General features: G+C 52.5%; 2 protein-coding genes and 1 long non-coding RNA gene across 4 annotated transcripts in view; 1 reads left to right on the top strand and 2 right to left on the bottom strand.

Moving 5' to 3' along the window:
- Nucleotides 1-287: 287 nt before the first annotated feature.
- LOC121099349 lies at nucleotides 288-2,395 on the bottom strand. The gene is made up of 2 exons (XR_005831447.1): nucleotides 1,948-2,395; nucleotides 288-1,680 (listed from the first exon to the last, which is right to left on the bottom strand). It is a non-coding gene; the product is annotated as an uncharacterized LOC121099349 (long non-coding RNA).
- Nucleotides 2,396-5,999, bottom strand: DOK2 (docking protein 2). The gene is made up of 5 exons (XM_040618196.1): nucleotides 5,783-5,999; nucleotides 4,266-4,562; nucleotides 4,024-4,132; nucleotides 3,429-3,610; nucleotides 2,396-3,357 (listed from the first exon to the last, which is right to left on the bottom strand). The coding sequence occupies exons 1-5, from the start codon at nucleotides 5,843-5,845 to the stop codon at nucleotides 2,455-2,457; spliced, it is 1,554 nt and encodes a 517-aa protein (XP_040474130.1). The 5' UTR covers nucleotides 5,846-5,999; the 3' UTR covers nucleotides 2,396-2,454.
- Nucleotides 6,000-7,693: 1,694 nt separating this feature from the next.
- XPO7 (exportin 7) overlaps nucleotides 7,694-20,658 on the top strand; it is a 47,748-nt gene continuing 34,783 nt past the window's right edge. For both annotated transcript variants that reach the window (XM_040617855.1, XM_040617854.1), the window contains exon 1: nucleotides 7,694-7,788. In XM_040617855.1, the coding sequence (XP_040473789.1) occupies nucleotides 7,771-7,788 (18 nt within the window). In that variant the 5' untranslated portion in view covers nucleotides 7,694-7,770. The remainder of the gene's footprint in view (nucleotides 7,789-20,658) is intronic.

Raw genomic sequence — 20,658 nt, 5'->3', positions numbered from 1 at the left:
ATCTCCTGTCCCTCAATGCACCCTGCTGCCTCCTAAACCACTGCCTGCTGGGTCCCAGGGCACAGCAAGATCTGCCTTGCCCCGTGCTCTCCCTTGGTCTGATGTTCATCACTGGAAAAATCTCCCAGAAACTTGATTATTTTTTTTTTTTCTGACCAATTTTAGGTGTTTCTGACCAGGGTCCATCCCTGCACCCTGCATGATGCCAGCTGGGGCAGGCGGCGGAGCCCACGGCTGCCGGGGACCTGTTTGTTTCCTGGTCCCTTCAATTCAGCGCATGAGAGAGAGACTGATACAGAGCTTTAATCAGCGTAATATATAAAGCACTTAATTTGCCTTATTAAAAGTCTGCACTTTGGATTTTCAGGATCCGGGAAATTAACTCAAGCACCTAAGCATTTATTTGATTGAAAAAGATTATAAATAATTCATGCCTTTTCTTTGCCTTCGGTAGAACCTGCCAGGTAGGGGGGGACCAGCATCGGCTCCCGAGGTCCCTCCGTCATGGTGATGGAGCCAGAGATGGCCCGTGATGGCACTGGTGGAGCACAGGGAACCCCTGGGAGATGGTTCTGTGCCAGGGGACCAGCAGGTGACAGGGAATTGGGGCCGGTGCTGCTCACCGTGCCCAGCTGAGGGGCTGGGTGTCCTCGAGCAAGGGCTGTGCAGGGCTGGAGGTGGCGAGGAGGAGGAGGAGGAGGAGGAAGAACAGGCTGACCTGGAGAAAGTCTCAGGCTGCGTACTGGTCTCACTGTACTGGGAGGAGAGGAGCCAGCCACTAAAATCACCATGACAATAAAGCTGAATATTTCATCTATAATTCAGAGGAGCTGGAAAGTGGTTTTATGAAAAAAAAATATTAAAACTAAAAACGTGGCTGAGACAGTAGAAATTTATGCCACTGTTCCTGCTGAGCGAGGATGTGGCGTGACCTTCGGACAGGCACAGTGCCCAGCCCTGGCCACGATGCTGGGTGCTGGTGGGGGCTGAGAGCAGGCATGTCCTGGGGGGGCTAAGGACTGCCTGTGATCATGGTGCCCCCTCGGCAAGGGCTGAATGGGCAAAGATCAGGGTGGGCAAAAAGCAGCCTGCAGGCGATGTGTGTTTGCTGCGTGAGCTGGGCATCCTCTGGTTATCTTCGAGGTATGGGATGTGCATGCCTGGGGGTGTGCATCACCAGCCGGCCCTTGTAGCGTGGGCTGAGCATCACGGGGCTGTGCATCGTCCAGCTGCATCTTGCAGCGTGCATTGTGCAACCCTGAGGGTGTGCATCACCAACCAGCACAAGCTGAGCATCCCAGGACTGTGCATGGTCCAGTTGCACCTTGCATCATGCGTTGTGCATCCCTGAGGGTGTGCATCACCAACCAGCACAAGCTGAGCATCCCAGGGCCGTGCATGGTCCAGCTGCATCTTGCATCATGCGTTGTGCATCCCCAGGAGTGTGCATCACCAACCAGCACAAGCTGAGCATCCCAGGGCTGTGCATGGTCCAGTTGCATCTTGTAGCGTGCATTGTGCAACCCTGAGGGTGTGCATCACCAGCCAGCACAAGCTGAGCATCCCAGGGCCGTGCATCATCCAGTTGCATCTTGAATCATGTGTTGTGCATCCCTGAGGGTGTGCATTACCAACCAGCACAAGCTGAGCATCCCAGGGCTGTGCATGGTCCAGTTGCACCTTGCATCACGTGTTGTGCATCCCTGAGGGTGTGCATCACCAACCAGCACAAGCTGAGCATCCCAGGGCTGTGCATGGTCCAGTTGCACCTTGCATCATGCGTTGTGCATCCCTGAGGGTGTGCATCACCAACCAGCACAAGCTGAGCACCCCAGGGCTGTGCATGGTCCAGTTGCACCTTGCAGCGTGCATTGTGCATCCCCAGGAGTGTGCATCACCAACCAGCACGGGCTGAGCATCATGGGGCTGTGCATGGTCCAGTTGCACCTTGCAGCGTGCATTGTGCATCCCTGAGGGTGTGCATCACCAGCCAGCATGGGCTGAGCATCCCGGGGCCAAGCATCATCCAGCTGCTCCCACTGCGGGTGTTGTGCATCCCCGGGGGTGTGTGCACGGGGGGCTCTGCAGCATGCAAAGCTGGGGTTCCGGAGGCTTGGCTAAGCGAGGAGCGGGGGTTTCGGGGTGCAGGGCGCTGGCCCCAAGGCTGCGGGGTGCCGGCGGAGGGGCTGCAGGGGGGGCCTTGCCCGGCCCCTGCCTGCCCGGGCCGTTCGGCGTGCGCACAGCGCCCTCCAGCGGCCGCCGGGTCCGCAGCTGGCCAGATGTGCCCGCCGCTCCGCAGGGATGCCCGGGCGCTGCGCCACGTCCCCTCCAGCCCTGGGTGCGCTGAGCTGGGGGGGTCTCAGCTCTGCGGCGGGGAGGGGGGGTGGGGGTGAGAGCTGCCAGCCGCGGGGGGGAAGGGGCGGGGGGGGCCTCTCCTCTCCCTCCCCACCCCGCTCACTGCAGGTTCCTCTTCTTTGCAAACTTGAGGGCCACGTTGTCGTACTCGGTGGTCCCCAGCCACTCCTTGCCCTGCAGCAGGAAGGGCTGCCGGAGAGGGACGGGTCTCTTGGGCACCGCGTAGTCATCCCGCTGCGGGTTGTAGGGGTACTCGTGCCCGGTGGGCTCCTCCGGGGCCGCCTGCAGCCTCCACGCCTCCCCTTTCACCTCCTGTGGCTCATCGTAGACGGTGTGGGTGGACAGACCCTCGGGCTCATCATAGATGTGGTCGGGCTTGGCGGCGGTGGGGCGCAACGGGGGCTGCTTGCCCGCTTGCCCCCTTGCCTCCCTGACGCTGTCGTAGAAGGGGTCAGGGACCTCCTCGGGGCAATGGACCAGGCTGCTGAACTTCTGAGCCATGAAGGTCTTGGCGATGGTGTCGAAGGGGATGGCGTACTCGGGTTCCGTGGCTGCCTTGGTGGGAGCATCCTGCCTCCAGCCCTTCTCCGGCACCGGGGGGGTTCCCCAGTGGGGGGAGTTGCAGGGTTTGGTGTAAGGGCATTCGGCACTGCGGGAGGGCAGGATGGCACCCGACTGCTCCCCGGCCCCAGAGCAGCTGCTGGGGGGCATCACCAGCTTGGCTTTTGGCACCTTCCCCTCCCAGGTGGGCTCCAACGAGGAGCACTTGGTGCCACCAGGCTCCTCGTGCCCCTGCGCCCAGCTGGGCATCTTGGCGTGGCCAAGCGGCCGGGTGGCATCGTCCCCAGGGCCACCCTGCCACGGCTCCTCGGTCCCCCGGCCCTGATGCACGTTGATGGCCGACTCGATCGCCTTGAAGATCTCGTTGCCTTGTCTGGTCTCAAACTCAAAGTTGCCTTCTCCAGATGCGCAGCGCCGGCCAGCCTCAAAGGAGAAGGTCACCTAGAGAGGGATGGGCTCAGGTCCCCCCGCCACAGCCCACTGCCACCTCACCCTTCCCGCATCCCACCTACCTTATCCCTCCCGAAGCGCCGCAGGAAGCGGTAGGGCCAACTGTAGAGGATCTCCAAGGTCTGGAAATTCTGCAGCTCCAACGCATCCTCACCGGCTCGCAGGATGTACCGGCCCCAGAGCCGGCAGCGCTCGGAGGACTCAGTGGCCCTCACCGTCACCTCGAACGCCTGCTCCAAGGCGGCTGGGGATGGAGGAGGTGGCATTTAACACGTGCAAGGAGCAGAGGTCCTTGCTGCTACAGCAAAGCTGCATCTCCCACCCCAGAGAGATGCTGTGGGGCTTGGGGCTCCCTTCAGCCGGGGCAGCGGGGAAGTGGTGTCCGGCCGATAAGGGCTCAAGGGCTCCAGGCGTGCGGGAGCAGCCCGATAGCGCAGTGAAACCCAGCCCTGCCAAACCGCAGAGCAGGAAGAGGCTATTTTAGGAGGAGACGTTCTGCCGCACCGCCTGCACACAGCCATGGTGGGGGCTGCTCCCCCGTGCAACACCGGCCGAGGTGCCTTGGGAAGGGGGATGATGAGATGCTGCAGGACATGTGCTGCCGTCTGTGCAAGCAAACCCAGCTCCACTGTGCTTTGCCCACCTCCTGGTACCTACCTTTGTCCCGGGAGCTGTAGAGGGAGTTTTCCTCCATGGAGAACTCTCTGTTGGTGCCCAGTAAGCTCTGCTGGCCATCCTTGCCTGCTGCCGGCTCCTCTCTGCTCCTCTGCCCAGGAAAAAGCAGCGGGTGAGCAAGGGCAGAGCACAGCATCCCCCAGCCTGCTCCATCACACCAAAACCCTGGGATTCACCTGCACAGATCCCGCTGTCTCCCCAGTTTATCCCTGCCTGGTACATACCGGGAAGGCCAGCTCACATAGCTTCTGGATCCAGTCAGCCACCTCGGGGCCATCGGTGGCCAGGAGGTACCGCTTCTCAGTAGTCTCCAGCAGGAAGGGGATGGTCTCCTTGGGGCAGCCGGTATCGCCGCTCGCCTCCACCACGTGCACGCAGTCGCTCAGCTTCACCAGCCGCTTGCTGCCCTCACCTTTCCGCAGCTTCTCGGCAGCCAGCGGCACCGAGCCCTCGAAGAGCTCCAGGCGGGCGGTGGAGCAGGAGCTTTCCCGGTACAAGACGCCCCAGAACTTCTTCCATTTCTACCGTAGGGAGAAGTAGCGAGAGTGAAAGCCCAGCCTTGGCCAGCTCTCCTTTCACTCTTCCAGGAGTTCTCATCCCCTCGGGATCACGCACGAGCCTGGGGCAGGACATGGGTACAAACCCCTCCAGGGTCTGGGCAAGGTCTTGCACCATCTCCCAGGTGGGCTGGCCAAAGCCGGGGGTAAGATAAACTGGGCAGCATGGGGAAAAGCATCCCCACCACACAGCCGGCAGCCTGCGGCATGGCTTTCCCAGCCAGGAAAGGCACCGGCAGCATCCCAGCCTCACCCAGCACCAGGATCCATCCCACAGCTGCCCCCACCCTGCAGCACCCAAAGCCCCCTGCTGCTGAAGGGCTTTCAGTTCCCCGTTTGCTCCATCTTCCCTGAAAACACCAACTTTTAAAGGATTCCTGACTCGCCCTGGGAGGAGGCAGCGACTCGGCACACCGTGCGTGGGAGGCAGTGGCGGCGGCAGAGGGGAAGTGGCGGGAGAGCAAAGTCTGGCACCAAAAGCAGCATCCCCCGCGGCGGCTGCCTGCACCAGGGACCTGCTGGACCTGGCAAGCTTTGCCAAAACATGGCACCCTTTTGCCAGGGTGTTTCTGGGACCCACCACGCCGTTGGCCTCTGCCCCATCCTCCGCCACCGCAGGCATCGTGCGTGGTAGCAGGTGCCTTGCTGCGGGAAGGCGATGCCCTGCCTGCCCTTCCTGCCCTGCCTGCACCGGCTGCCCTTCCTGCCCTGCCTGCAGCATTTCAAGCCCCTGCGGAGGGTGGCCATGGGGGGCAAACCTCGGGGGTGCCTCCTGCCCCGCCGCAGAGCCAGAGACACCCAGGCGGCTTCTTCCCCTTCTTGCACAAGAGCGGTGCAGCACTGCCATTGCTAAACCCCGGCCGTTATCAGCCGCTGAAGCACCCAGGCTCTGGGGTTTGCATCAGCGCATGGCACAGCTCTGCAGAGCCTCTGCCGGGGGGGTCCAGCTGGGGGGGGTCTCTTTGCTCCATGACCCCAGCGTCTTCCACCCCCTGCCCATCCTCATCTCCCAGTATGCTGGCGGAGAGCCGATGGGTGGCTGGGGACCCAATGGGTGGGAGCATCCCAGTCCCTTTGGATGTAGCCCTCTCACACCTGCATGCCCAGCCCAGCCAAGCCCCCCCCTCCCGTGGGTCCTCCCCAGGGACCAAGCAGCCACCCCCCCCCCCCCACCCCCTCCTCACCTTCCCAAAAGTCTGCTGCAGCTGGAGGTAGAGCACACCCTGCTTCACCACAGCCTCCTCCATCCTCCAGCCACCAGCATCCTCCCGCGCTGCCTCTCCGCCGCCGTTGCCCCCTGCCCCACAGTTCGGGGGGGGTCCTGGCTTGGTCGCACCCCCCTGCCCCGCTGCAGCGCTGCCGTCACACTAGGTCTCGCCGTCTCAGCATGTGACGTGCGGTCGGGTTTTCTGTTTCCTACGCTCAGCGCGAGGCTCCAGCTTCCTGCGCCTCTGAGCTTACCATAAAGGGCAAAAGGGCAGCCAGCGGCACGGCACGGCACGGCATGGCATTGCATGGCACAGCACGGCACGGCATGGCATGGCAAAGCATGGCATGGCATGGCACAGCACGGCACGGCATGGCATGGCAAAGCATGGCATGGCATGGCATGGCAAAGCATGGCATTGCATGGCACAACACGGCACGGCATGGCATGGCAAAGCATGGCATGGCATGGCATGGCATGACACAGCACGGCACGGCATGGCATGGCAAAGCATGGCATGGCATGGCATGGCATGGCATGGCATGGCATGGCATTGCATGGCACAGCACGGCACAGCATGGCATGGCAAAGCATGGCATGGCATGGCACAGCACTGCACGGCATGGCACGGCATGGCATGGCATAGCATGGCATGGCATGACACAGCACGACACGGCAGGGCATGGCACTGCACGGCACGGCATGGCATGGCATGGCATAGCATGGCATGGCATGACACAGCACGACACGGCACGGCACGGCACTGCATGGCACGGCATGGCATGGCATGGCATAGCATGGCACAGCATGGCACAGCATGGCATGGCATAGCATGGCACGGCATGGCATGGCATAGCATGGCACAGCATGGCATGGCATAGCATGGCACAGCACGACATGGCATAGCATAGCATGGCACGGCATGACACAGCACAGCACGGCACAGCATGGCATGGCACGGCACAGCACAGCACCCTGTGAAATAGGTCTAAAGGCGGTTCCAAGGGCTGCGCCGTAGGGGTCACCAGCCTCGGCTCTGCTCATCTGCCCACCCCCAGGCATCGCAGCCCGGCCCAGTGCTCCCAGTAAGGCTGGCACAGCACCCAGCACCCAGACTGGCCGCAATGCAGCTGATGAAGGGTGAGGGTCGAGCTGGGGAAGGTGACGGCTCGGTGAGGGGGAGGGAGGAAGAGGTTGGAGGCTGTCAGCACTGGTGAGGGGGGGCAGACACGTGGGATGGGGACAGGGACAGCAGGAGCACTGGGTACTGGGAGCACTGGTGCTGGAGAGCAAGGCTTCCCCCTGGCCAGGGTAACTGGGAGCACCTAAGCTGGGTACTGGGAACACTGGTGCAGGGGCTGCTGGGGCACGAGGCTTGCCCCTGACCTGAGTAACTGGGAGCACTGGTGCTGGAGCTGCTGAGGTACAAGGCTTCCCCCTGGCAGGGGTAACTGGGAGCACTGGTGCAGGGGATGCTGAGGCACGAGGCTTACCCCTGGCCCGGGGTAACTGGGAGCAATGGTGCTGGGTAACGGGAGCACCGTTGCAGGGGCTGCCGAGGCATGAGGCTTGCCCCTGGCCGGGGTAACTGGGAGCACTGGTGCAGGGGATGCTGAGGCACGAGGCTTGCCTTTGGCTCGGGGTAACTGGAGCACTGGTGCAGGCCACCGGGGACCCTGGTAAGCGATGGCGGCTTGGGGAGGCGCGGCCCCTTTAAGCGCCATGTCAACAAAGCCCGCCCCTCCCCCCGCTGCGTGGCCGCCGTCGTGACGTCACCCGCGGCGCAGCGGGGCGGGGCGGGGCCGCGCGCAGGGGCGGGGTCGGGCGGGGCGGGGCGGAGCCGGGCGGGCGGCGCAGGCGCGGGGGGCGACGGGGGCCGCGGCGCGTGCGCGCGGGCGGCGAGGGGGGGGCGGGCGCGTGCCGGGCCCGGCGGAGGCGGAGGGAGCGGAGCATGAATGGAGCAAAATGGCGGATCATGTGCAGGTGAGGGGGGGGGGGGGGCCCGCGCCGCGGGGCCGGCTCCGTGGGGCCGGGCGGGGACGCGCCTCCCCTCCGCGCCCGGGCGGCCTGCGGCGGGGCCGGGCCGCGGCGGGGCGGCGGGTAGGCCCGGCGCGGCGAGGCCCGGCGCGGCGCGGCCCGGCGGGGGTGGCAGCGGGCCCGCAGGCCCCGCGGCGCGGTGGAGCTGCCGCTGCGGCTCCCCCGGCCCCCGCCGCGGCCCCGGCCCTCCGCCGCCTGCGGGGCGGGCGGGCGCGGGGGCGAGCGGCCTGGCCGTGCCGGCGGCGCAGCCCCCCTCAGAGCCCGGGCGGTGCTGGCCGGCGGGGCTCGGGCTGCGGCCCGCCTCGCCGCCAGGCCCGGCCCGGCCTCCGCGGGGCAGAGCGGCTGCACCGCCGGCGCTGCCCGGCCGGGCGGCCTTGGCCTCCTCCCCCGCCGTGGAGTTTTCTAGCAAACCCTGGGGGAAGGGCCGCTGGGGTCCCCCCGGTTCCCGACCCCCTCCGTGCCGGCCCACCCCGGTGCGTGTGCGGCAGCCCGGCCCCGCCGTGGCCCTCCCTGCGTTTTCCCAGCCCTCTGCGTTTTATTTCCCAGCTGCCAGGTAGGCCTGTAGGTAAAACTGTTTTGTTTGGCCTTGAAACCAACCCCCTGCGTGGATAACTGTCACGGAGAGGAGTCGGGAGGCAGATCAGAGGTGACAGTGGCTTGCGGCGGGTCAGGCTGGCGTGTTGGGATGCAAAACCCTCCGAAGAGTCGCTGCTGTCACCGACAGAGAAAGTAAAAATAGCTACAGCTGGGGAGAACTCTGAGGGTGGCTTGGGTTTTTTTGCATAATATTTTTTTTTTTTTTTAGTTGAACTTACGCAGGATTTGCATGGTCTCCAAAAGGCAGGCTGAACTGTAATGGCACTGGTAGTTACATATTATCTATGCAACTTTTAAATAAATATATTCTTCACATGATACCCTTGCGAACCACAAGGGTGAGCAGTTTATTAACTCAGAATAGAGCCGTGCAGCTCTCAGGTTGTCTGGCAAGGTTGCTGGCAAATGTCTCTTGGGTAATCTCAGGGGAGGAGAGGAATTACTGCATTATTAAACAATTCGCAGGCTCTAATTTTTCTGAAGAAACTCTGAATTCGTTTGCCATGTCTCCAGTCCTACCTTTAAAACTTAGCGGGTGAGCCAGCGGTTTGACGCTGTAGGTGGTTGAAGCAGCTGCTCCTGTTGCTTTAAAACTGCGCTTCGTACCCTGCTTTTCTTTGTTAAATATTGAATTGAGCAAATGGAAGTTTGAGCCGTAAGAACGGGGTTGCGGTTGCTGTGTTCGACTTGCTTAGTTAAAGTTTAACATCAGAGGCTTGGAAGATGTTCCACTCGGAGAAAAACTGATTTGCAAATACAGTTAAGGCACCTGCAGCTTGGTGTAGTTCCTCTACAAGACAAATATAGCTAACAAAATTGTTATGTACTGTAACTGGATGGGCTTTGCCTGCTTTTTATTGTCTCTCTTCTTCTCTCTGCTCCAGGCATAAGCTGTAGCACTGAGAAGCTTTCCTTCAGAAAGCAGAGTGTGAGGTTCCCTTCAAAACCGATGGTGGATTTTTGTGGCTGGAGGAAGCAGTGGGGTTTATTAATAGATGAAATTTTTGCTGAGAGGTCTTTCCATAGCCTGAAACTCCAGTATTTTGGATGTGATTTGAGCCGAATTGCACAGAATCCCCTATCAAGCATCATGTTCATTTAACAGGACGGTTATTGAGTTATCCAGCATTGTGGGGAGATGCTGACTATCAGTGTGAATAATTGAGGGAGTTGTTTTTATGGCGTATGCTTTGGGAGTTGGTCCTGTTTTAATGGGAACAGGGATTTGCGAACAAATACTGGCTGTCGAAAGCTGTGCGGAGTTTAGCAGGTTAGTAAAGTCTTACCGCTGCTTCATGAGAGCTTTGGTTTGGGTGTTACATGCTCACAGTGGAACCTCCTCGAGTTGTACCTGGTGTGTTAATACACGATGAAGCGCAAAACCATATTTTTTTTCTTCATAGACTGCATCTGTGCTGAAGTTTTCTTTACGATGTAGAGTAAGGATAAAGACAAACTTTTAAGGCCATAATGAAAGAGAATATCGTGTTCTGGTCTTCAAAAAATAGACGTTATGCAACTTGTGAGCGAGCCCACCAGTTTTATTGGTGGGAATTGTGTAGTCGAAGCTGGCTGTGGTGCTTTTCTGTTGAGCAGCTCTTCAAGGAGGGACTGTTCAGTGTCTGGGAACAAAGGATGCAGTGATACTGATACAGGAGCAGAGAGAATCAGATGATTTTCTGTGCCTGAAAAGAAGTCCTGTGGTCTTAAAGCAAATTGTTGTACACCAGCTTTTCCACTTCTCAAAAAGCTTGTAGGACCTTGTTTTGAATTAATATTTCTGTCTGTTACTGGTCTTGTAAGCATCACTTAATTTTGCTGACAATAGATGTTATATCTTTGTGGGTAAATATGAATCCCCTTCCCACATTGCCCCCCTCCCCCCCCCCTTTTTGGAAACAGATTTGTCATCTTTGTTTTGCTTCCACTTTCCTGGCCCCTTAGATGTTTTCTGTGCTGCTGCCCTAAAATGGGATGCCCTTACTGAGTGTGCATATTCCTGTGGGAGGTTTGTTGTAGGATGATGATGATGAATTCTGTGACTTCCATGTATTGAATGTTTCGTTTGTCTTGAATTTAAAAAATCATTGCTCTGATTAAAAATTGTTGTCCCTTCTACATTTATTATTGCCTGTTCTTGGTAGCTTGACTCCAAGTTGAAATAAAAGAAATTTGGGTCAGCGAGAGGTAATAAGACAGGTGCTGAGGTGGCTGCTTGTAATAGAAGAATAAGAAAATTGGCATCTAAAAAGGAAATTGCATCCCCCCCCCCCCTTTTTTTTTTTTTTTTTTTGCTTTCACACTATCTGATTTTGGGTTCAGGGCTGGGCATTTCAGATCCCAGAGATTGGCACTGAGTTTTCCATCTTTTTGACTATTTAATGAGCTGGCAGCACTTTGTTCCAAGCTGGAAAACTTCCGTGTTTGGAGCAGTTGTGTGTTTGTGCAGGTTCAGATCTGCTGGGGCCTCCAGATGCACCGGCACAGAAACAGGTCGCACCGTGTGAGTGTCAGGAAGGACACGGGGATTTTCTCGCCAGCGTTGGAGGCTCCTTTGTGCTGTACTTGTGTGTGGAGGCGGACGCGACTTGTTTTTTTGAGACCGTTTCCTAGGGCAAATCCTTCTTCATCCCTAATAGGACTGAAATATTTTTTTTCTTGTGTGTTTCTGTATTCTAAAGGACGTTGTTTTGGCTCAAACACAAAATCTAATTTGGCTCTAGAAATCTATAACATTCAGCTTGCTCCAGAGGAAACCCTGGAGACTAAGATGTGTGTTTCCCATTAGATATCTCGGTAACCTTGCGCTTGCTTGGTAAAAGAGTCACGATGTAGCCTGCCGCCCAACTACAAATGGCATAGAATACTTTTTCGTTTGTTTTAGTTCAAGCTTTTACCTTCCATGTGTCATTGGACTCACTGAAAGCTCTTATTAAGAATTTGGGTTTATCTCAGAATAGCCCAAGGGAACACTCTGGACCTGGGGAGGTGGAAACGCTGGTTTGACTAAAAATAGAGCTGGCAGCATTTCTTTTGCAAATTAGGTGCTTTTTTTTTTTTTTTTTTGAAGTTATGCGCTTTTTTAAACTGCGCTGTTCAGATGCTGAGTGCCAAAGCTGCAGAATACCCGTGGTAGGTGTTGAGAGTTGGATTTCAGCTGAAAGGTGGAGGTGTACAGTTGCAGTTCAGTATCTGAAGATCTCGGCAGCTAAACTTTGATGTAATAAAAGTGGATGCTTCTTTTTAGCTCTGGAGACTCTAGGGCCAGCAGATTGATCCTGCCCCTGCTGCCGATATTGGGTGCCTACTTTGGAGGTCCCCTAGGTAGCAGGTAGGGATGTCCTATGCAAAGCTCCTGGCAGAAGCCGCAGCCTGCTGTGTCTGTCCTCCAGATGCTGATGTTTTGAAACAGCCCAGATGGGAGAGGAGAACGTGGTGGCTTCTTTGTGGCTTTTCACGCTCAGCAGCAGCCAGACGGGAGATGGGCTTGGGGTGAAATCCTGTCCTTGTTGAAGCCTGTGGGAGATGTCACTGAATTCAGGGAGCTGGAGCTGCTCTGTGTTTAGGTTGCTGTCCAGTCTGTAATAGTTCACCTAAGATCTCAAAAACCTCCGTATCTCCAAGGGGAAAGCCAGAGCTCGGTTTGGCATGAGCTGGGCACTTGCTGCGACAGTAAAAGACTGGGAGAACGTGGAGTGGAGTGGCCAGGTCGGGACTGTGAGCGTGCTGTCAGATGGCTGGTCTCCTCTCCCTGCTTTAGCGACCGAGCTGTGTTCCCTCGTTAACCAACGCTAATACAATTAAGGAGGATTTGTTCGTTTTAATCATTTTAAGAGAACACTGAATGCTCTGTAGCTCAAGAACTTTTATTACTGTTAATAATGTCTTGTTGCCCTTGGTGTTGAGCAGTGCAGTGGTGGTTTATGGGTCTTTAGGGCTTGGGCCTGTTAAAGCAAAGTTCAGGAAGTTACATTTTTACTAAAAACTGCCAGCAAAGATGCAAGTTTTGTCTTCCTGCTTCTAAGCTGTGCTTTGAAGAAGGCCTTTGTGTCTAGTTTACGATGCTGTTCCTGTGATACACTTGTGTGGCTTAGTTGCAAGAATCTAGTTTTCTTTTGTAAGAGTAAGCAGTGTTCCCTGTGTGTGAGGTTACTCTTGTTTTTCCCAGTGTAGTGACGCTGGTGCATCCTTGGCCTTCGGTGCAGCAGCTGCACACTGGTACAAGCTGACCACCGTGACGCACTCTGCGCATCTTCAGCTTTGATTTGCAAGAAGAATTTCTTTTATTTCTTTGCTCGTCTAACTTTGGCACAGCTGGCTTTTTCTCCACAGTGGATTTGTGGTCTAGGAAAAGGCCACCTGAATATTTTTTTTTATTATTTTTTTTTTTTTTTTTTTTTTTAGTTTTCCAGTCAAGCCTGGTTGGAGTAACCTCTGGAAACACAGGAGTCAAACACACCAAGGTGTTAACATGATAAGGTGTTGCTTGCAGCCACCTTATCTCCGGTAGCCTTAAGTCATGTCACACTGATTGGGCAATTAGCCATGGTAGGTCTTTCTGGCTTGTTGTGGGTTCTCCCTGTTCTCGTAGGACTTAGACCTTCTTAGAAGAATTTTAACTAAAGGCTTCCTACACCTTCAAAGTCAGACCAGACCATAAGGATCCGTCACTCGCTGCATGGATAGTCGGTGGCGCCTCGTACATGCGGTTGTCAATGGTGGTGCTGTTGGTTATTTTTAGTATGTGATAATTCTGACAAACTAATGAAAGGTACTGTTGGAGGATAGTTGCTAAACCACCCAGAAAATATCTCAGCAGAAGCTTGACGTTTTTGCTTTTGTTTTTCATTGAGGACAAAATGTGAAGTTTATTCACGGTTCCTGCTAACTCTGGTAATGGTTTGCCAGTGGGAAGCTCGTTGCCCTGGTGTGGTCAGGAGAAAACATCAGCTTTACGCTCCGGTGCTTGACATCTTACTGGTAGCATACTTTGAATATTGCGTGATGTAATATCTCCGTTATAAATGTGCTTTGATAGTCTGATCCTTCTCTTCCTTTCTCCCCCTTGCCTGTTGTCCTGCTCTGAAAAAATCAGTCGCTCTCCAGGCTGAAATATGTGCTGCACTTTAGAAAAATAACATGCCACAGTTGAGTGCTGCGAACAAGAAGTATTTCTTAGCAGCTCTTTGACAATTTCAACTATTTTTGGGTGCAGTCAGCCAGTGATTGCACTGTGTAATGTGTTTGCTTGTTGTTTGTAGCTGCTCTGGGCTGTGTCTTCGGCAGTTTTGCCGGTGCTGCAGGTAGGCAGAGGAGAGCACCGTGCTGGGGCCTATGTCCCTGCGTGTCATGTATCGTGCAGGCTAAATATTATGCTGTGTGCTCGTGGGGCTGTCTGGCTTACCAGGACTTACCTGATAAAAGTCTTGCATGTAAATCAACAGCCAGCTCGGGAGTAAAAAGTTATGGCTTAGCAGTTGAAGAGAAAAATACGTTTCATCTTTTAACAGACTGCCTTCTCCCCTTTTCCCTTGCTTGAGATCATTCAAACTGCGTAGGTAGTACAAGAGCGTTTCTTTCTGCTTGCAGCATTTTGGTAGTTTTAAAGTGTAATTGTGAGTTCCTAGCTGAACTTCTGAAATTCAGGTTTACAATTCTCCTTTTAATATACTGTTCAGTATTCTTGTATTATTTATTAATAGCGCAAGAACGAGAAAATCAAACAAGAATGTATTTACAAGAATCAGACAGGCAAATTGTGTTCTTACCTGCCTGTTGAAGCTGGGTACTAGCTTGAGCAGCATCTTAATTTGATTTCTTGTAATGGGGAACTTCTGGTTACTGGATGAATTCTGTAAAAAAAGAGATATTTTTGTTTGTTTGTTTTTCCAAATGGGAACGGTTGTGCTTTGAAGATTTCTCTCCCACTTCAGCAGGTCAGAAATACACATTATAGATTTTCTGTACCTGTATAGCCAGGCAGCAGGATATGAAGGTAGGGTCTGTAGCAACCACTTTCTTTTCTGTGTTTTGTTTAATTTGTATAGTTTTTATTCCATGCCTGGTTGGCACAGCACCCACACTTGCCTTGGGTTGTGTTGACCGATGGCACCATCGGTGTTGCTGCTGTCCTTATGCTTGGGGCACGTAAGTGCGAGGTGACTTGGTGTTTTGACACCCTTACGGCCACTGGGCAGCCGTAGAGAAATCTGAAGGGCCTGGACTGTCTGGCACTAATAGCTGCCTTTTTCTTTCTAACAGTAGGATTTAAAAGGACATTGGGTTAGGTGTATTAAAATTATGTGTAAGGCACAGAGGCTGTGAAGCATTTCATGGATGTTTCTGTGCTGCTTATTAACTTCATACCTCTGTTCATAGCTGAAATGGGCTCTGGCCTTGTAACTCAGCCGTGGAGAACAGGCTTCAACCTGTGCTCGTCCGGGTTTGTTTGTAGCTCCAGAGGTCCCGACTCTTGTGATGGGAGGTCTTATTGGGAGGGAGAGAGTGTTCCTCAGCTATTTAACTTGAACTCAGTCTGATGGGGCTGAGGAGGCAGATCCACAAAAGCAGGTGATCTAGAAAACTGAACATTTTCACACCTCTTGGCCTTTGTGGTCTCAGCAGTGAAGATTCATGCTATTTCCCAGAAAGGGTCGGAATTCTTGTCCTGGCTGACGTACTGTTTTCTGCAGCTCGTGCAAGCCTTCTTGCTCTCGTCTGTCTACCTAGCATTGAACAAATCTGATCACCGGTTAGATAAGATCATCAGAAATGTTTTTCTTAGTTGAGAAATGCATCGTTTGGTCACTTTATCTTGTAGCAGGATAACCAGCAGACTTTCTCATGTTGTTAAGATCAGTTTATAAAAGAAATAGCCTCCATTTTTCTGCTAAATATCTCTACTTCAGTATAATTCCTTTCCATCCTTTTAATCATTTTGCCAGTAAAATGAGTTGTGCATCTGTATACCCTGTGGACTCACAACTCTAGATCTGCAAAGGATTTGTCTGTCCTGCAGCGGGACTTTCGGTAACGTATGTTTTTTTGAACGCACCTTTTACGTGGCTTGTTCAACAGCCCATCATTCTGACTTAATTGCTTTCAGTTTACTGTATTCCCATTGAACAGGGGTGTTATTGCTGTATCATCTAAGTGTTTTGGTTAAATTCCCGTTTGAAAAGTCAGTGCCCTTGTTTCACCAGTTCAGAGAGTTTGTGCACGTAGTGATTACAGGAGCTATAGTCCAAGGACATTGTACTGGGAGATACTAATTCCGTTACTTCACTTCTAGCAGTTGATAATGTCTGTAGCCAACACTAGTTTAACCAGTAAGTTGAAGGTGACTCGCAGTGCTTGGATTATTTTGCTGATTCTAGATGGTGAGTTTGAGCAGTCCTGTAGCAGCTTTAGTATTTCATACGGTCGGAGGCGCCTCCAGATTTTTTGGGGTATCTGGAAGGCTGCTGTTTTCTCCTGAACCATCATCTCAGAGCACAGCTTCATGTCTCAAACTGTACACCTTGTGCAGACCCATCAGTGTGTGGGGCTTGGGTTTGAGTTGTTGGGGTTTTTGGGGTAGTTGATTCCCGTTTGGGTAAAATGCTTGCTGCTTGCTGTGCCTTGATGTGTGGTATTGAGTGTTGCACCTAAAGGCGGCTCGTTCTGCAAAGCTAGTGTCCTGAAAGTGTTCTGTTACCTGTGTTAGAAAAGATGAGAGACAGAAATCTAAAAGCTGGCTTGCTTCACTGTGGCTAGCTTGCCCAGTAGTGCAGTTGCCTTAGCTTTTCTCCCTAGGCTCTGGTATCTGCCATGAGACTCCGTGTCTTCTGTTCCATGTCCTGAACGTGGTGAGGTAAGGCAAGCCTGAAGCCTTTTTTTTTTTTTTCTTTTTTCCTCCTCTGTAACCAAATGCAAAGCAAGCAGAGGGGTCTGTTATCTCAGAAGCAATTTTCAGCTCATTCAGATCATTTGGCGAATGAGCTGTTCTTCCTAGAGTTCAAAGGAAAAATATTATTTGGTTAAAACTATCAGAAGTATAGAAGGCGTGTTACTGGTTTTGTGTGGCGCACCAAAGCGGTGCCCCACGGGTGTTACCCTGCTACCTAAACAAATCAAAAATAATCCCCCACAATGCTTACAGTACCACTTAAAGGACATTGTTCCATAGCTCCAGCTCGCATCATGGGGTGGCAGTGCTTTGGATCTGGCCGTACCTTACAGACCTGTGCAGCCAAAGAACCGTGGTGCCTGTTGCCTGATCGTCTAGATTTGAGACACAAAACATAGGCTGTCTCCTTCTAAAATAACCTTCTAAGGTGTCAGAGGTCTTTCGGACTAAATACCCAAAGTCCGATTCTGTTTATTGTATTCACACCTAGAGGTATCTGGGTTGTAATGTTAATCCTAATAATAGGAAAAATATTTCTGTCTGCTGCAGGGAATGCAACCACCTTGGTGCCTACCCAGACTGCATACCCAGACTGAAATGGGGGATGCTAATTGGTGTGGCAGGACTCCTTGCTCCCTATAGTATGTTCTGTGGTTGTTATCAACAGGTAGAAGAAATTTTGAGGGGTTTAGCTCATCTAAATGGTTGCAGCTTTCCCGTCTCTGTGTGTCCAGCACCGTGTTGGTCCCAGGTGTGCATTTTGCTTGCTGTTTCCTAATTTCCTGGTTGCTGCTCATTAGGAGATGGCCAGCCTTTGGCAAATGAAAAGCCCTCAGATGCACAAGGAATGTTCAGCTCTGAAAAAAGCGAGGTTAGAGGTATGTGATTGCTGAAGCAGTATTATTAGCTGTAGCATAGAAACAAAAAGGTAAAGAAAAACAGTTGTCACTCTCCCGTTGTTGAAGCAAAGGTGTTAGTGCTGCTCCAGCCTCTCCTTTTTTTTATCCTCAAAAGTGGAGGAGCACCTGCTTGTGGCAGTTACCAGGCTGATTGTGCTGCGGTCCTTGCTCAGGGCCCTGCTGAGTCCTCCCACCGGGGGAGAGGCCTTTCTCGGGACAGAATTCAGTAATTCATCCATTTCTAGGTATTACATCACCAGGGATCTCTCATTACTACTTCAACAGCATCAGTGGGGACTGAGCTCAGGAACAATTGTCTTAAGTTTAGCAGAAATCCGTCAGGGTATAGAGGCAATTTCTTCAAAATGGGGTGTGATTTATTGTTGCAGAAATTAGCTAACTTTTAAAGATACTTATTTTTTTAAAATAAGACAAGTGGATTTTTTTCAGGTTCACCTTTCCTCACGTATAGCTGGCAGATTTCCCATACAAGAAAGAGTTGCCAGAGTTTACAGCCATGTACATCTTCCCACTTTTTCCTCCGCTGATGGTCTGATCCCTGTTGACCCCAGAAGCCGGGTGCCTTGGACCATCGTACCTCTGTTGTTGTTTTACTTTCCTTGTTTGTTCTGAAACAAACCTCTTCTAACTGAATTATGCATTCAGGTGAGTAACGCTGCACAATTACATGTAGTGTTCAGAGAAGATAATAGATATGCGACCATTTTTCCATAGGAGTCAGATCTTCCAATTAGCAGTTGGAGTTGTATGTTATGTCAGACTTGGTGCTGCATGAAAGAAGTGCAAACCCAGAACATGGTCAGGGTGAAATAAACACTTCCAACCGGCCAGCGTGGAAAGCAGGGATAATTCCCGGGTTCACTGCACCTGTTTTGTTGCTTTAAAAAAAAAAAAATCTGATGTATTATCAAACCTTTTTAAGTTTTCATGGTTTGGTATATGCATTTGGATTCTGCTAGCATCTGGAAGTCCTGATGCTGCAGAAATGTAGAAGTTTCTTTTGGAAATTTTAGTCCTTGACCTGTTCTCGGTGCCTTTGGCCTCCAAGGTATAATTAGCTTCAGGACCACTCACTTAAGACATGCCCTGTGTTAGAAAGCCAAATATTATCTTGTCTTTTTTCTCATTTCTTTGCAGATAGTTAAACAAATGGCTGTCCTTATAAAGCTAAGCCTTGATAATTATGCGCTCGCGTTTATTTGCACCCAGCTAGAATATTGAAGAGTGTCTCAGCGGTTTCACCACCCACTAAGGGTATCATGTTCTTCCTCTTTTAGGCTCTTGGAAGCTGCCCTGTGTAAGATATGACCTCCTATCTTGTCAGTACTGAGTTATGGGAAGTGTTGGTGTTAATTCTGTGGGGCGTAGAGTGGCTCTGAAGCGTTGCGCGGTGAAATGGCAGGGCTGAATCCTGAAGGAAGCCCTGTTCCATCTGGGCTTGAAGATCATGCATCTCGGAGAAAGAAATGAGAGCTCTTTATTGATTCCCCAAGAGATGCAGGTAGATGCCTGAGAATACTGCTGCAATAAATAATTTTGAGATGTGCTGGAAGGGTGTAGGTAGGTTTACATTCTCTGTTATTAGTAGGGTAAATGGAAATGGGCAATTTGTTGTTCAGGTTCTCTTAACAAATGAGGGTGATGAGCCATGAGACCTTGATTTTTACAGCTGTGAGTACTTACAAAGTGCATCATCCCAGTCCTTGGCAGTTAATAGTTGCATCGCTCAGCTTAAAAGCTTTTTTTATTTTTGGTTGAAATACCTGACATTCATCAAGTGACCTGAGGCATTCTGTAAGCCTTAGTCACTTAAAACACCAGGGCCCTTTGACTGCTGCGACGGCACCTTCATTGCACGGTTGCATTTGTTAAAACACAGTGTTCCCGTGCCCTGACTGCATGCTGCATCCTGCTCCTCCTTGTTTTGCTGTAAAGTCAGCAAAAGCAACTGAGGAAAGCTCGGTAACGTCTACAGCTTTGAAGAGCAGAAGCTGACACACGCTGCGCAGCGGTGGAGTGCGGTGCCAGCAAAGGACCACACGTGAGGCTTGAGGTGCTGTCAGAGAAACGTGCACCGCATCCTGTGGCACGCGCCCTAACACCCTGTGTGCTAGGCGTGTGCGTGTTCACTGGCAAATACAGACATTGGGTACTCCTTAGACATAAAATGTTGGAGGGAAAGGAAAAATGGATGATTCTTCCCACCGCTGCGATGCCGTGTCCTGGAGGTACACGGGTGACTCCTCCTGGGGCCTGTTGCATGCTCGTAGTAAGCAGGGACATACTCATCTCATTGCCTGCCCTGCAGTTGCCCAGCGCTTGCAAAGTCTGACTTTGATTATAACATATTGGGGAATCGGTTGGGGGATATTAAAATGGATGAATGTGCTTGGGACAAAAATAACTGTATTAAACAAGTTGCAGGATCTCTGGCTCAGGGAGTCGGCAACCATAAGGCAGGAGGAAGGAATGTCTTGGAAACAGTGTATGCCTGGGGGGTGTACAGTAGTGCACATCCTTCAGGATAAGAACCACCAGGCATCAGAAAAGTTTGGATTGATCTTGTTAAGCCAAATACCCCATTTTAAATGTCTGAATCCATGGGGTTATTGCTTGCCTGCTCCCCCCCTGAGTGATCGGGGCTGGCTGTGAGCGCTTCTGCTCACTTTCTGGCTCTGCCATCTTGAGTACGCCGAGCACAGCATGCGTTTCCTCAATTTTCTGAAATGGGAACTGTCAGCGTGGCAAAGTCAAACTCTATTGAACTAAACCTGCCTAGAGCTTATTGCAGCCCTTGGATGTAAAGAGCGTTGCTTAAGCAACCGTGTAATATAGGATCAATTCCACAGCCGTCCCCCGGGGACTCCTTTTAGGTAGCTGTTACTTTCCTTGTAGTATTTATCATTTTAAAGATGATCACACATTGTTTATCTTCACCATGGGGAAAACACTTGAACAGTGACGAGTTTTATTTGTAGCTTGTAGTATAAATAGATTGATAGGTTGGGGGTGGTTTTTTTCTACGTTTTGAGCTTCGCAGCAGCTCTCAGTGGACAAATATCTGAGGCCAGGATCATACAAAGAGGGTGCCACATATGAAGGATAACTCGTTTCTTCTCGGTGTTTGATATTATTAAAGAAATAAGCAGTAACACGATGCAAAGTTTGCATGAGGCTGATGGGTCGGCAATTCCTGCCCAGGACGGTGCAGCCCGCAGCTCTTGGTGTGCAGCAAGGCTTCCCTCGGAGCTTGTTGCTGCTGGAGGGAAAGGGGAGTGGAAGTTTTGCTTATCATTTGTCAAGTTTGCTGGTTTCTGATAAATATACTTCCCCTTGTTGAAAAACACTTCTACCGCATACAAAACAACGGTGTTGGACTCAACCGCAGGGTATGTTGCATTACGCTCCGGT

Source organism: Falco naumanni, chromosome 19 (assembly GCF_017639655.2).
Source record: "Falco naumanni isolate bFalNau1 chromosome 19, bFalNau1.pat, whole genome shotgun sequence".
Taxonomy (NCBI): Eukaryota; Metazoa; Chordata; class Aves; order Falconiformes; family Falconidae; genus Falco; species Falco naumanni.
The sequence above is the reverse complement of the archived record's forward strand: the minus strand, read 5'-3'. Positions and strand labels throughout refer to the sequence as shown.

What these genes read in the sequence shown, in the direction of transcription:
- DOK2 (XM_040618196.1), bottom strand. Translation starts at nt 5,845, where the DNA reads ATGGAGGAGGCTGTGGTGAAGCAGGGTGTGCTCTACCTCCAGCTGCAG. An exon ending in TATGTGAGCTGGCCTTCCCG is followed by an intron (nt 4,133 to 4,265) that starts GTATGTACCAGG and finishes TTTCCTGGGCAG; the next exon opens with AGGAGCAGAGAGGAGCCGGC. An exon ending in GGCGCTTCGGGAGGGATAAG is followed by an intron (nt 3,358 to 3,428) that starts GTAGGTGGGATG and finishes ATCCCTCTCTAG; the next exon opens with GTGACCTTCTCCTTTGAGGC.